The 16,719-nt window shown below is 37.7% G+C and overlaps 1 protein-coding gene across 1 annotated transcript in view; it reads left to right on the forward strand.

Annotated features, from left to right (window-relative positions):
* Tfg (TRK-fused gene) overlaps window positions 1–16,719 on the forward strand; it is a 36,780-nt gene that overhangs the window by 16,181 nt on the left and 3,880 nt on the right. Inside the window, exons 5-7 of the mRNA XM_023721296.1 lie at window positions 329–496; window positions 4,244–4,384; window positions 15,736–15,834. Of these exons, the coding sequence (XP_023577064.1) occupies window positions 329–496; window positions 4,244–4,384; window positions 15,736–15,834 (408 nt within the window). The remainder of the gene's footprint in view (window positions 1–328; window positions 497–4,243; window positions 4,385–15,735; window positions 15,835–16,719) is intronic.

Here is a 16,719-nt window from a genome sequence, read left to right on the forward strand (position 1 = left end):
ACTGGCAATGTCAGAAATTATTGACCTGAGTCCCCCACAGCTCAACATAACAACATGGCTTTACTTCCTATATTTCGTCTTCATACTTTTCTATCTGTTAATTCTTGAAGTAGGTAATTTATGGAAAAGTTATCTAGTATTTGTTTTTGCTCTTTCCCCTAATTTTAAATGTAAAAATATAAACATGTACAGAAAAGAAAGTTAAATGGTGCATAATGCTATATTCAGAGGTAATTACTCTTAACTTTCTAAAAAATATTAACATACTTTTGTATTTTAATGCCTTAAGATAAATTGAAAACAAATTATTTTTTTATTCTTACTGTAGATACAGTGGATGGTAGGGAAGAAAAGCCTGCTGCCTCTGATTCTTCTGGTAAACAGTCTACTCAAGTTATGGCAGCAAGTATGTCAGCTTTTGATCCTCTGAAAAACCAGGATGAAATCAATAAAAACGTTATGTCAGCATTTGGCTTAACAGATGATCAGGTTTCTGGTAAGTTTCCACTTCCTGCTTATCTTTCATCTCTTATGTCTCATCTCGTCTCATCTCTTCTAACTTCTTCCTTCCTTCCTCTTAGAATAATTTGGATATGGTCTTATGCACAGATATTAAGAGTTTGTTCAGTATATTTTTACAGATTCATCTATCTACAGCACTGACTAAATAAAAAAATCTGAAGACTTCAGCACCCCAGAAAACTTTTTTTGGTTCTCAGTCACTAGCACCATCTCCCTTAAAGAGTAACTGCTGTTTGGGTCAAATAAATTTTATTGAAAGTAACATTCCAAAAGTATTTTTTAATCTGAGCTATTTTATAATCTTCACATTTCTTGCAGGATTTAAATTTTATTTGATGACTCTGTATCTTCTAATCTTAAATTGAGAAATTTAAAATTAGATATGAATTTCTAGGTTTTTTGTTGTTGTTGTTTTTTTTGTACCAGGAATTGAACTGAGGACCTTGTGCTTGCCAGACAGGTGCTGAACCACTGAGCTATATTTCCCTGGCCTGAATTTCTGGTTAAATTGTTTTGATGTATTTTTATATAAGTTTTCAACCTTGAAGCAGCACCTATCTTATACTGTATTTTTTTTCAACCATCGTTTCTTGTAATAGTTTTTCTCTTTATTTCCTTTGTTGGGGATTCTTTCAGAGACTGACATTTTCTTGTGGGTCTTGTTCATTTTTCTTCAGGCTCTTTTCTCTGTTCTTCAGTGGAATGATTTCTGTTGAACTCTATTCAAGATTACTGTTCTTTCTGCCTTTTCAGTGTGCTGCTGAACTTGTGATTTTTTAAATTTTAATTTTAGACTTTCAGCTCTATAATTACCTTATATTTTCTGCTTTCTTGAGACTTAGTTTTACATTCATTAAGATATATTGTCCTTTAAGTTTTTAATATGTCTATTATTTTTTAAAAATACAGTGATGCCTCAGTTCACAAACACTTCTTTTTGCAAATAATTCAGTTGCATGTGTTTGCAAACTCTGCTTAACAGACATGACCACAGACATATTCCCTAAAATTGTAAAACAGTTTCAGTTCATAAATCAAGGTACCACTGTATTAATAATTGTTGCTTTGTAATGTTTGTAACATTCAGTGTCTGGGTCTAGTTAAGAGTTACTTCCTCTTAAGTACCTTCCCATCCCTGAAAAATTGCTCATATTTTCCTTGATAGTTTTTGATGAAAACTGGACATTGTATCTACTGTATTGTAGTGACTTGAGATTCTTGCTGGTCTTTTGAGGAACTGTGATATTATTATCCCAGCAGAGTGCTAATCTGAATTAATTTAAACAACTTCATTTCTCTCCATGCAGTACAACAGCTGATATCCCTAATCTGTCCTTTCTTCTTTAGGTGTGCTTTAATTCCTGAACTCCTTTGGGGTATCCCCTTCCCAAATCAATGGTCAGTGGAGGATTAGGACAGGTTTTTTACTTTAAATTTTATACCTTTAAGGATAATCTTACTCCAGTGGGTTTTCTCTAAATTTCCAACTACTGGTTCAACTGTGAAGTTCACACTTTTTTTCTACTGGCATTGTCAGGGTTAGGACTTGGCAGTTCTTACCAATTGTAATTTTAATGGTGTAAACTTCTGATGCAACATTTGATCTGCTTCCAGTTCAATTTGGTTTTGTTCTGTTTTGTTCAGGTTTTCAGTTGTTACCTGTGTGAAGATTCATTACCCAGTACATTTACCATTACCAGTAGTTGTGTGAAATTCTGAAAACAAGAAACAGACATTTTATATAATGCCTGTTCTTGGCAAAAGAATACATTCAACTAATGATACATCTGAAAAAATTCACTTTTGGAGCAGTTAAAATAAGACTTGACATTTCAACCACTTATTTAATACTTCAGAACTACCATGTAGAGGAGTGAATAGTTATGAGAGGGTAGGCCTTGGGAAATTTAGCAATACCGTGTCCCATTAAGGAAAAAAAAAAGCTTGAGAATGTAGTTCGGTGATAGAGTACTTGGCATGTGCAAAGTTTTGGGCTTAATCTCATTTACTGCTCCCCTCCCCCCTACAGAGGCCAGCTTATTGGAAGACTTTTTCTTGTAGCTTTATATGTTAAATCACAGAAAATATCGTACAGTTACACAAGTGAGGTACTTCTATAGTTCTTTAGGTGTGATACAGTAAAATAAAACTTGGTCATCATAGTGATTGTGGAAATGGAACACTAAAATATTACAGTTGAGTGCTGGCCCTGCCCCAGGGTGCACTGAGACAGTGATTGAGAGTGGGAGTGGTAGCGCGCCTAATCCCAGCATTTTGGAGGCTGAAAACAGAAGAATCCCTACAAGTCTGATCTACATCGTGAAACCCTGTAGGCCCTGTCCTAAATACAGAAAAATAAAGTAAAATATTACAGTGATAGGACATACAAGTGAGGAAAGAGAACTAAAAGTAATATTGTATGTATTTACATATATTCTGAATAACTAAAATGGTGATAAAAGCAGTCCCCTATTTTATCCTGATAATTAGCTTTTCCTTCATTACCACTACCATAATCTAGTTTAGATTATCATTAGTACTGGATTATTAACTGTAAACCATATCCCTAAAAAAATCGTAAATTCTGGGGATACCCCAAGGTGGAAGATAGTTTGCTTTCAAGAAATACATTTGCTAATAATATAAGAATATACATAGAACTTTCTAAGTAGTAATTGCTTTTATAGCATTTTCTATAAGCTAGGACTCTGTCTTATATAAAGATGAGGGAGCTGAGGAATGGAGAAGAAATGAACATGTTCGGAGTTACACATCTAGTCTTGGCCACACTGGAATTCGTACTTAAATAACTTGACTCCGAGACCTGTGCTTTCAAGTACACTTCTGTGTTATCAAGACAAAATGAACTTAAAAGATTAAGACATATCTTAGGTTATCTTCACAGTATCTTCATTCAGTATCACAGTATTGGATCTATAGCAGTTCCTATTTACTTTTATGTTCATTATTTTAGAACTGGAGGGGCTATGCATGTTAGTATGGTAGGCCTTTGAAATAGACAAAAGAATTGACATCAGGAGCATGGCCAGAATTGCTCACAATCTACAAGAGAAGATGGGACTGGTTCAGAAATACAGAGTAGAAGTCTAGGTCATAATACAACTATTTAGAAATTGACTAGTGCAATAAAGTATTATGGGTCAAGCAGGCTTTCTAGAAGTATAGAGTTATCTGGGTTTTAAAGAATTTGATATTTAAATCTGTGATAGATCACAGTGTAGAGAAATGTAAGCAAAAAATTACAAGGTGAATAGTGAGGAAGGGAGCACATCAGATTAGCTGAAGAAGGGTCATGTCATATGAGGAATTGTAAGAAACCTTTGGGTCTTTACCAAACCGGGAGATTAACCTAATTTGTAAGTACTGGAGAACTGTTAAAGAATAAAATGATACTTTTAGTTGATCTACAAAATAGATTGTATGGAGCTGGTGATCCTGTTACTGCGTAAACAGGTTTTGATTTTTGCAATGGAAGAACACAGGAATATCACATTCCATATGTTACAGGGAAGAATTTCCAGTTGTAATTTTGTATTAAGAGAGAAAGAAAGAAAAAAAATGGAGTACATTAATGTAAAAGATTATTTTTGTGGTAATACTGTTCTTATACCAATGGTACTGTTATTTTTAGTTTCTTAATTGAGCTTGCTGAAGAAAAGGCTTTGGGTAGGTACTAAACGGATTTCCCATGACTATCCAGGGCCACCCAGTGCTCCAGCAGAAGATCGTTCCGGAACTCCCGACAGCATTGCTTCCTCCTCCTCAGCTGCTCACCCACCAGGAGTTCAGGCCCAACAGCCTCCGTATACAGGAGCTCAGGCACAAGCAGGTCAGATTGAAGGTAAAATAGAGCTTAGAGTACTTGTGTGGAAAGATATGTGGTCAGAAATGCTTATTGAGGCATTAGACATAATTATACTTATTGATAAACCGCGAATATGCTGCCAAGGTATGAAAACAGCTCTGAAAATTTTGAGTTTATTGACATGGTATGACTTGGTGTTAAAAACAGAATGTAGTGTGTCAGACACACTTCCTTTTTTTTTTTTTTTTAATAGAAAAAAAAAAACAAAAAAATTATAGATTTACCAGCAATACAGAATGTAAAAAAAGATGGAAGAATTCATACCAGTTTCTAGTGTGTGGTGGCCCTCAAAGGGGAGAGTGAAATTGGAAACAGCAACTCTACATTTTTATTTTACTGTAATATACTTACTTAGGTGCTGCTTATTGCTCCCTCTCCTCCCTCTGTGCCTAGCCCCCGGAAATGTGTGTTAGTTTTGTAATTTAGGAGTAATTTTTAGAATAAAATTAAATCTCTAGCTTTTGGAGAAAGTGTTTTAACTTTTGCATAGTTAGCAATGTGAATTTAGTGGAAATAGCAATGTATTTTAAATCGACTTGTCTAGTTTAAGCTTGTATAAAATGTAACTTAAAAAGTCAGTATCTAAAAATCAGTGAAAGAGATCATTGCTATGCTTTAAGGAGCTTGAGGAACCACAAGCTCAGGACAGCAGTTACTGTACTGAGGCACCTTGTGGGAATCCTTGGAGCCATGCAAAAGATGGTATTTATTACATTAGGTTCTACCTTTTGTAGTGCTATTTCTGTGAATTGCCATGCAAGTTAGGAGCTATGAAACCACATGTGCTACTTTAAAACATTAAACACCAGATGGTGCTCTAAGTATTGTGTAAAAAAGTGGTAGTGTGATATTTTTTCAGCACCAGAAGCTGGTTACTTAGCACCAGAAACAAGTGACTGTTGTCAGTCACATTAAAAAAGAATTATAGCCTGCAAGCAGGCACAGGGGCAGGGGGTTCAATCCCCAGTCCTGCTGTGCTGGCCCCATCCCTGGGGTGCACTGAGAGGGCAGATTGGGTGTGGTGGTGGTACATGCTTATAATCCCAGCTCTTGGGAGGCTGTAAATAGGTGGACTATGATTACTGTATCAACTTATTAAGTTTTAGTTTAGGATATTAAACATGGGCCGTCACAGTTTAAAACTTGTCAAACAACATGTAGCATGTCACAGTTCAGACTGGCCACGTTTATTTCAGGTGCTTAATGACCACATGTGGCTAGCTATCCAGTCCATTGTATTGGATAGTACAGGTCTAGATAAATGTTGAATTGAAGGCTACCTTAGGTTTTTTTTTTTTTTTTTTTTTTTAAATTTCTTAAGGTTACTCCAGTGTGTACTGTTTTTTCCTCTTGGTATCAGAGATAGAAAGTAGGGCCACCTTCCTGAGTTCCATCCCCACTCTAGTTTTTATTTTTTATTTTGAGGTAGAGTCTCATTAAGTTGATCAGGTTAGGCTTAAACTAGCAGTCTTCCTGATTCAGCCTTACAAAGTGTGAAATGACAGACATGTATAATCACACTTAATGTGTTGTTTTGGATGTATAAGTGCATCATGCCTAAGATGGCCATATCCAAATTAGATGATACACGAGCGGTCACTGTCATATGTGTAGTCTGTTGTTCATGGGTATGTCATACTGTACATGATTATAATGAATAAGTATAGATAAAGCCAGTCTTCTTAGAGGAAAACTATGTAGTATAAGGGGTAATGGGAAGAACACAAAAAGAGAAAAATCGTCAGAGACCAGGATGGGATTATTGAAAGTAAAAAAGTGAAAAAGGATATAATTACAATCTGTAGGATTAAATGCCAGTATAACAAAAACATGAGTAGACTTTAAAATAGCTTCTTATGTAAAGTTTGAAACATGCACAGTCAACCTCTCACATACCCTTTATGTAGCTTCAAAACTAACCAGTATTTTGGTGTTTTTGTGTGTCTTTTAAGGCATTTTGTTTTCCTGTGATAGCTGTCATTCCCCACATGTATGCAAAGTCAAAACTGTGGTGTGTGCTATTTGTTGTTACCTATTATTGCCAAACATAGAAGCTTAAAACAAGAAATATTTATTATTTGTTATGTGTTAGATAGACAGTGTCCTACAAAGCCTTATGTGGCTTTTGGGTGGTAGTTTTACCATGGGGGTGCTTGCTCATCCTTGAGTTCATCCACTGGTGAGTTCAGCAGCTGAGTGTGTTAGTGGAAGGTGGGGCCAGGTCGCAAGAGGCAGATCACTGAGAGGTGGCTCCTCACCTCTCTCTCTGCTTTTTTTTTTTTTTTTTTTGCTTGAAATTTTTTTTATTTTTCAACAAATAATACACTGCATATATTCTACTTAGTGATTAATTGCTGTACAAGATGCGGACTTGTGATCCTATTTACAAACACCATTAGAACAAATCATTCTATTCATTAACAGAATGTAACTATATATCTATCCCAACCACTTTGAATACACAGATACAAAATGGACATTCATCTGTATACCTCTTTTTTCTAAGTTCCGTTATTGAATATTATAGGTGTGTAAACTCAGCAAAATATTTTAAAAGAGTCCAGTAGCCCATAATAGCATTGGGTCTTCTGTTTAACTGGCAATGTCAGAAATTATTGACCTGAGTCCCCCACAGCTCAACTTAACAGCATGGCTTTATTTCTTATAATTTCGTCTTCATACTTTTCTGCTGGATGGTTAAGACCAAGGTAAAGCAGGACCTATGCAACAAGAGTTGTAGCTTTTTGGTCTGAGAAGGTCAGTGAAATGCCCTCAGGATTTATCCTGAGATCCTGTACCACAGATTGTAGAACCTTTGTCAGTGCAGCCATGTGGATGAGTCACGGCCAATGCTTGGCCATTGTGCTCTCTGTGAAAGCCTGAGAGAGTATCTTCTCCCCATGTGACTCTCCTTAGGCCCACTCTATGTCATTGATCACTTTCCTCTTTGGCCCCATAATCTTCTTGATCAGAAAATTTGGGACACTACCGAGGTACATGACGTTACAGTACAAGTTCTCATATGTCCTGAGTCTTAATTGACCTTCGAAGGCTAGGGCCAAAATGTTGGCTTTCCTTGTATCCCCCCTTTTTCTCTAATTTTGGTCTGCAAACTTAGGTTGTTAACCATCCAGAAGAAAAGCTTATTGTTATTATCAAACGATTTGGGCTATCAATCTTAACCTCACTATATCACTGCATTTCAAACATCTTAGGCATAATAAGGAACAGGTATTTTTCATCAAGTATTGATATGTTGAACTTTAAGTCCCTACATAATATGATAAAAAACATTTAAAAATTAGATTATATTTTGAAAAATAGGATAAAGAATTCTATGCTTCTCATGTTTGCACATAAGTCCAAAAATCTCACCATACACAACCTTGAAGCAGGACAGTCCCACAATATTCCTATTCCTGTCTCTTGCTTTCCTTCACCACCGCCTTCTTCTTGAACATCCATCTACCCGAGAGACATCTTAGCAGTAATCTCTCTGCTTTTTGTCTCTCTGTGCCACCCCCCCCCTTTTGATATGAGAAGCTTTCTTCTCTCCACCCCCTTCTACTATGTCTTTCCTACTGTGGGACCAGATAGCTGTGGCTTGAAAAGGTAAACTAAAATAAACTTCCTTTTAAGTTGTGGGTGTCATATATTGTATAGTTACTAAGACATTCCTACAATTTTAAGGAATCATGAAATAGAGTAGCTGAAATGATTGTTTTGGCTCAGGGTCTGACCTGAGGTTGACTGGAACTGTAGTCACCCAAGGCTCACCTGGAACTTTCTTAAGCACTACATGAATCACTGTTGTAAAACTGCTTGGATATTCTAGCCGCATGGCACCTTGTAGCAGAATAAATAATTGAGAGAGAGAGTGGTAGAAGATGGCTGTCTTTTATGATCTGTCTTCATAAATGCCGCTGTCATTTATGCAGTATTCTCTTAGTCATCCAGGCCGTGGCTACTCACGTGTTTATTGCTTATTATTCAGTCGTTTTTATATTATGAAGTAGGTTACTCAGTTTTCCATTTCTGGGACAAAATACCAGATACCCACAACTTAAAAGGACAGGAGGGCTGACGAGATAGCTCAGCAGTCTAAAGCACCTGCTTTCAAAGCTCAGGGACCGTGGTTCAATCCTGGGCACCACATGCTCCACCAGCCATGTCCCCAGGGCAGGCTGAGCCAGCCACAATAAAAATAAAAAATTAAAAAAAAAAAATAGAAGGACAGGAGGTTTTTGCTCATGGTTTAAGAGATTTTAAGCATGCTCAGCGGAAAAGAAAGCAAACACATTTTGACAGATGGGCATGATTGAGGAAAGCTGCATCCTCATGGTATCTAGGAAGCAAACAGCCAGAAGAAAACCTTTTAACACACCCTCCCCTCCAGGGACCTTTTCTTTAACTAGACTCCACCTCTTAATAGTCCTTAATTATTATTTAATTTTTTAATGTATTTGGTACAGGATCTTTATGCAGCTTGGACTCTTTGTGATCCTCCCGTTTTCAGCATCCCCAGCACTGGGATCATGAGCGTGTTCCACCACGCCTGGTCTTTGTGGGCAGAAGGTGGGGGGGAGCATGTGGTGCCACAGATCAAATCCTAGTCCTTGGGCTTGCGTCAGCAGGTGCTTAGTCCACTAAGCTATCTTTTTTATTTTTGTATTTTAGGGGAGTGTCTACAGGGTGTTCAGGGTCTCACTACTAGATAGGACTCATAGTGATCTACCTGTTTACAGCCTCCCAGGAGCTAGGATTACAGGTGTGCGCCACCACACCAGTCTCAATTGCCCTCTCAACATGCCCTGGGGGCAGGGCCAGCTCTATATGCCCAGGGATCAAACCCCGGGCATCTGTGCCTGCTTGTAGGTGCTTTTATCTGCTGAGCTATTAGGCTCCCCCCACCCCCAGACTGTCTTGCCAGTCCCTTAATAGTCCATTTAATCATAAACTCTTTAAAGTTGCTTCCCTGGTATGGCGGTTAAGCGTAATTGTCAACTTGATTAGCTCAGAAGTTGATAAAAAGCACTTGAATATGTTTGGGTGGTTCAGAGAGGCATGATTTTGAGATCTGGTACTGTTCTGCTCTGCTTACCTACCGCCATAAAGTAAGCAGCTCTGCTCTCTCAGATTCTTTTCTCATGATGTCTCTTCTCTGGAGCCAGCCTACCAATGAGGGAAACCTCTGAAACTGACCAATTAAACCTCTCCTCATTTAACTTTTGTTAAGCATTTCGTTTCAGCAACAAAAATACGATTAATACAGGAAACTGGTACCAAGAAGTGGGTTCATTGATGTGAGTGCATCACACTTTGGGGTTCAGAATCCTAATTTTTTAGCACCTGTAATCTGAACAGGTTTGACAGTGGGGCAGAGAATCTCTAGGTTGCAATAAGCAAGGGCTAATGAGTAATTCCGCTCAGAGCTCAAAAAACTAGAATCCTTACTGGAATGCAAATAAGGCCAGGCATAGAAGGTTCCAGTTGGGAATGAAGACTATTGGGAAGTGGACTAGAAGCTAGACATGTTATACTCGAGAGAGGAAAAAAAAGGTCCATATCATGTCCATGTCCTCAAATTATAGAACATTTTAGTTTAAGGGTTGACTAATAGATCTGATAGAGCAGCCCAACATTCAGGGTATGGCATGGGGCTGCTATTAGAAGATTCATTGTGAAAACTGGGAGGAAAATATTGGGAGCAGAAATATTTGAAAACTTGAATTTTATCCCAGAACAGACCACATGAGGGGCCAAAGAAAATATGATTCCTCAAGTGCTATTAGAAAGAAACTACGTTTGTTAAACAAGATCTAGAAGAAAAATGCTAAAGAGCATCTCAGGAATCAGCAAGAACTCACCTAGTGTATTCTCAAGGATATAAGAGTGCAGACATTTCTTTTGAGAAGAGAGCTTTGGGCACTATGCTCTACAAGGGCTGTTAAGTGAGTTGTTTCTTCTAGATTCATTTCAACATGTTCAGCCATCCAGGTACACTGTCAAAGGCTGCTGTAGCCATGGCCTGGATACTGTTCAAGATGGTGGCAGACATTGGCATCATCCACATGAAGCTAGTTGTTGAGGCATGCAGTTTGCAAAGGAAGACCTGGGAAATCTGGCCCAGAGCTCCTGAATGGGAAATGCCTAAAGCTATGGCAGTAAAGTGAAAGGTGCAGTATAGACCCCAGGAGTTTAAAGATGCCAGGAATGTGGATGATCCAGTGAGGAAAGCCACTAGCAGTGAGACCCCTCACACCTCTTGGAGCTCACATCTTACCACCCTGTGCCCCAGATGTTGGACATGTAGCTGTAGGATTTAATATTTATCATAATGGGTTTTAGTCTTGTTTGGTCCGGTTTTTTTTTGTTTGATTCCTTCTTTTTGGAATGGGAATGCATATCCTGTGCTCTTGTTTTTTGAGATCATATCAGTTGTTACTCATTTTTATAGAGGTTCACAGCTAAGTGATTCTGAGAGGAGACTTGGAATTTCAAGCAGTATTGGAACTATTAATTCTTTGGGGAAGTAATACTATGCAGGTTAGTTGTATCTTGTTAGGCAGAACTATGAACTTGGATTAGTTTGGAGGTTAAGTATGGTTTAAGGACTTTTCTGTCCATTGAGGAGCAGTAAAATGTGACTTGATCTGCTCAGGAGCCACCTAGGGGGATCAATAAAGTACATCTTCTGGGTGGGTCATGGAGGCATGACCTTGTGGTCTGTATCTGGTCCCTGGCATTTTCCTCTCTCCTTCCATGTCATTGTAAAAGAAACATTGTTGCTCCACCATGCCCTTCTGCCTTGATGTTCCTGGCTTGGAGCTAGCCTGATGGACTGAAACCTGTGAAGACATGAGCCAGTTAAAATTCTCCAATAAATTGTATGTGTCAAGTACTTTATCCCAGCCATGAGTAGGTGGTATAATGCATGAGATTAGTGCCCCAAGATTCATTTGCCTTCCAAAATCCTTACCTCTGAGCACATGAGACTTTTGAGGAAGAACATTTTAGGTCTAAATTATAATATGGAGTTAAAACTTTTTAATTTCTATGAATATGATGCATACCAGCCCTTTGCTATATGTATACATCTGCAGAAGTAATTGGGGACTATCATGGAGGCTGGTACTGTCACTTTATATAACAAAAGTATATTCCCAGAAATTTCACCATTAATCTTTGTTTCTTTCTGTTTTTTTTTTTTTTTTTTTTTTCAAATGTACTTAGTACAAGGTCTACAGGGTCTCACTACACAGATTGAACTCATAGTGAGTTCATACTGTTTTCAGCTTCCCAAGTCCTGGGATTACAGGTACGAGCCACGACGTCCATTTTCAATCATAGTCTCAGCATCCTGGGGACAGGGCCCGCCCAGCCGGTGTTCTGCTGGGGATCCAACCCAGTTCTTACATGTGCATAAGCAGGTGTTTTAATCCTCTGAGATATCTGGCTGGCCCTGTTCTTTTTCTTAAGTAATTTTTATTACTTTTTAACTTAACTCTGTCATTGATACCTTTTGACTCTAACATAAAACCTGGCTTACTTATTTTTACTATTTAAAGCATTACTTAGTATATGTCTGCACCTTGGGCCAGCAAGATAGCTCAGCTGACTAAGCACCTGCTTTTCAGGGACCAGGGTTCATTCCCTGGTCCCACAATGTGGCACTGACTCCACTTCTGGGGTGCACTGAGCCAGCAACAGTGCGGGTGTGGTGGCACATACCTGTAATCCCAGCACTGGGGAGGCTGAAAACAGGAGGATCACTATGAGTCTGAGCTGCATATTGAGACCCTGTACCAAATAAATAAATTGAAGAAGAAGAAAAAAAAAAGAATATAAATGTCTGCAACTTGCCTTCTCTGTAGTTCTTTGAAGTGTGCAAAAATGTTGCTTCTTGAGTTTTTTTGTTCCCATTTTATTTTGTTTCTGTTTTTGTTTTCACAATTAAACATAGACTTCTTAATTAAATTAAAAATACTATGACAATACCATTTGGTGTTACATGAAATAGTTTCAAAATAAAGGAATACTTTGTAGAGATAGTAATAAACCTCTGAAATTTTTAATGCTAGAAGTGATATTTTTCAAAATGAGTTCCTAGGACTTTAGAAAGCTATATCCAGAAAAATCCAAAGCCTTTATTAATTTTGACCAATACACTTAAGAACAATTATGGTTGGTGAATGTGAGTTCTTTAGAAACTTTGATGAAACAGCTACTAAATGGAGTCTTAATCTTATCCATTCTGATGATGTCTAAGTTTATATTTAATAAATAAGTAGATAAGTAATAGATAAGTATAGTGTAAGTCAGTTTTTTGTTACTTGGGTAAAACCACCTGACATACATAAAGGGCAAAGGTTTATTTTGGCTCATGGTGTCAGGCAGTTCAGTTGTGGTTGGTTGGTGCTAATGCAGAAATGGTATGGTGGAGGGGCTTGTTCAAAGTAGGTTGCTCAACCCATGCATCTAGGAAGCAGAAAAACGGAAAACTGGGCCTTAGCTTTATAAAAGTGCATTCAACAGTGCTCATCAGTGAACTGATTTGCTTCAAATAATACAGTGCCATGCCCATGATCCAGTCATCTTCCAAAATCCCCTCAGTGAACACATGAGACAAAGGCATTTTGGATTTAAGCTGTAATAATGTGCAGACTTTGGTAAATTAAAGGTTTGGAATTGTGCCTGTTTTCTAGTGATTAAGCTTTTAGCTGTTGATGATTCTGTTTATAGCTATTGACTTCAGGCAAATTGTTGTAGTGTTCTGTATCTGAAACAGGCATTATTAATGAGATTGAGCTTTTTCCCCATGTATTTAATGATTATTCTTAGCACATTCTGTTGTAGAATTAATTGGTCTACTTTCTAAGAATAAGAACTTATTGTCATGTGTTTTGCCTATTTCTCCTACTTGATTATATTTATGTACCTATTTACCTCATTTTAAATTCTGGTTGGTTCAATTCTAAAACTGAATTATGAAATATCCACTGTTAAGATGGTATCTAAATCTGGTTAGTCTCTACCTTTTATGTTGTTTGTTAATACCATTAAGAAAACATTGGAGAGGAGCCTTTTTGCTAAGATGGCACCGAAGGCTAAGAAGGGAACCCGTGCCCCTCCCAAAGCTGGAGCCAAAGCAAAAGCTTTGAAGGCCAAGAAGGCTGTGCTGAAAGGCAGCCACAGCCACAAAAGGAAGAAGATATGAACATCACCCATCTTCTGCCATCCCAAGACATTACAGCTCCAGAGGTAGCCCAAATACCCTCAGAAGAGCGCCCCCAGGAGAAAAGCTTGACCACTATGCCATCATCAAGTTCTCCTTAACCACAGAGTCAGCCATGAAAAAGATTGAGGACAACACCACACTCATGTTCATTGTAGATGTCAAAACCAATAAGCACCAAATAAACAAGCTATAAAGAAGTTCTATGACGTTGATGTTGCCAAGGTCAATACCCTAATCATGCCTGATGGAGAGAAGGCATGTGTTCAACTGGCTCCCGATGATGATGCATTGCATGTTGCCAACAAAATTGGGATCATCTAAACAGAGTCCAGCTGGCTAATTCTAAATATATACTTTTTTTTTCCCAGTTAAAAAAGCAAAACATTGAAGAACACTTTTTTTTAAATATATTTAGTACACGTTCTACAGGGTCTCACTATACAGATCGGACTCATAGTGATCCTCCTGTTTTCAGCCTCCCAAGCAATGGGGTTATAGGAATGTGCCAGCACGACCAGTCTCAATCACCATATCAGTACCCCGGGGGCAGGGCCTTGCACAGCATGCTGGGGATCAAACCCTGGTCCCTGCGTCTGCCTAAGCAGATGCTTTAGTCTATGAGCTATCTGGCCTATGCATGTTTTGAAGAAGATTTAACAGTTTAAAAATAGTTGAGCAGCTTTTATTTTTTGTTACTTAAAAAGTTGTTGGTATGAAGTAAATGGGCTATAAATTTAGGTGTTTCTCTTACCTCACTTAGTGCTGCCCTCTTGGCAGTACTCAAAGACACCCTTAGGATTGAGCGGCTAGTGTAGTACATGCAGTGGGTTCCGTGTCCTGATCTAAGCCCGTGAGTGCTTGCTGGCTGTGTACCTGAATCTGAATGACAGCAGTAAGCATTTATTTTTATTTTTCCAGAACTTACCTTATTTTCTAGCTATAAGTATCAGATTTGCCTAGCACTTTTTTCTTTTTCAGTGTATTTAGTTGTTACAAGGTCTCACTACACAGCTTGGACTCATGGTGATCCTCCTGTTTTCAGCCTCCCAATCACTACGATTACAGGGGTACACCACCACGCCCACACTCTGTAGCTAGGTTCAGCCTGCTGTGGGGGCAGGTCTTGTGCAACATGTGGTACTGAGGATGGAACCACGGTCCCTGTGCTTGCCTAAGCTTGCCTGAGCAGGTACTTAATCTCCTGTGCTAACTGGCCAGCCCCATGCCTAGGCTTTTAATTAACAAGAAGTAGTTTGAATTTTATACAGAATAAGCTAATCTGAACATTTTAAAGATTTAAATACTAACTAGGTACCAATTAAGTCCATTAAAAAACTGAAGAAATATTGATGATAAAGACATCAATCATTAAATTTTTTCATGCTTGTTCAGTGTTGAACACATTTCTCCAGAGGAACTGTGATCTGCTGATCCAAATAGAACCCTGTGCTGGGCAACACCTCCTCAGTGCTTAAGAGGCCTGTCATTGTTAGAAAGTGCAATGAGAACTATTTAGGCTTTATAAATCCCACATAGTTGGCTAGGATATTTACATAGTGAATTATCATAGAAAATCAAGCTGTTGGGAAATTCCAATGGTAATTTTGAGTTCTATGATAGATGTTTAATATCTTTTGAACAAGAGATCTTATTTAATTGCTACCACAGCAGCCATTCATATTGATAACAATCCTTAGAGGATAAATGTAGCACTTTGAGAAAGTTTGAGGCATTGTTCCTTTTCTCAGATTTTTATTAATTTTTCAACTCATGGTTTTTACTGAACATAGCAGTACTTTTTTTTGATGCCATTTGAGTTTGAAACACATTTGCTTTTTTAGAGTTTATGAAGTAGGAGTCACTAGTGTTAGATCATGCAATGTTTGTTGTCAATTAAGAAATCTCTGCAGTCTTATTCATCCTTGTCATTCATAGACTTTTAAAGGGGAACAAACACATTGTATGTTGTTGCTATTCAGTGTGTCTGTGTATTTGGATGGATGGGGCAAGAATATAAAGACTTTAAAAATATTTTTTTTTTTTTTTCTGCCAAGCTAGACGTGCCTTTTTCTTTGTATTTTCTTTTTAGGTCAGATGTACCAACAGTACCAGCAGCAAGCTGGCTATGGTGCACAGCAGCCTCAGGCTCCGCCTCAACAACCTCAGCAGTATGGTATTCAGTATTCAGGTGAGCAGGTTTTGAAGGGAGGTGGTTTATGGTTTTCAATCTGCTTCTGTATTTTCTAAATGTTCAGCTCTTCCCTTTAAGTACATGACTAATACATTGCCACATTTATCAGAGGAGACATTTGTTTTATTTAAAATTTATTTGTAAATGTTTTATAGGAAAGATTAGCATTTCTGTTTTCTTGTGGGCAGATAAGATCTGTAGTAGATTATGCTATAGTAATTTGTACTGTAAAAAAGCTTTTAACACAAAGAAGTTTCTTGCCAGCATGATTAGCTTATCTCGAGATGGCTTAGCACTGCAAAAAATGCAAGATTCCACCCCATTTTTATGTAGCACATGATTCCAGTGTCCTTAAGTACTTGTAGAAATATTAACAGTTCTCTCAAACAGAAAAGTGATCTTATTAAATAAAAATTAAATCAAGCTACTTAGCTATGTACATATAAAAAATGTAGGACATCAAAAATTTGCTGTAAAAATAACTTTAACTCAAGCAACTGAGTTTTTAGTTCAGTTGTTTTAAATAAGCATCTAGGATTTTTTTTTGTTATACTTCTGTCATTTGAAGATTATCTGTATTTAAGTATGATAAATATCTGTAATGTAGCTTTGATTATACGTTAGGTTACTTTATATTTATGCCAGAGTCTGATTCCAAATCTTGGTTTATAGACAGAAATTAATTAATTATTTTTTTTGCAGTACCAGGGATTAAACTCAGGACCCTGTGCTTGCCAGGCAGGCATTTATTCTACTGAGTTATCTCCCCAGCCCACAGCCAGAAATTTAAAAATAAAACTTTTAACTCTAATTAAAAATAATTTATGAGCTGGGTATAGTGCAAGTGCCTGTAATAGCAGCTACTTGGGAAGTAGAAACAGG

The sequence above is a fragment of the Octodon degus genome, unplaced genomic scaffold (genome assembly GCF_000260255.1).
Source record: "Octodon degus isolate 3935 unplaced genomic scaffold, OctDeg1.0 scaffold00081, whole genome shotgun sequence".
NCBI lineage: Eukaryota > Metazoa > Chordata > Mammalia > Rodentia > Octodontidae > Octodon > Octodon degus.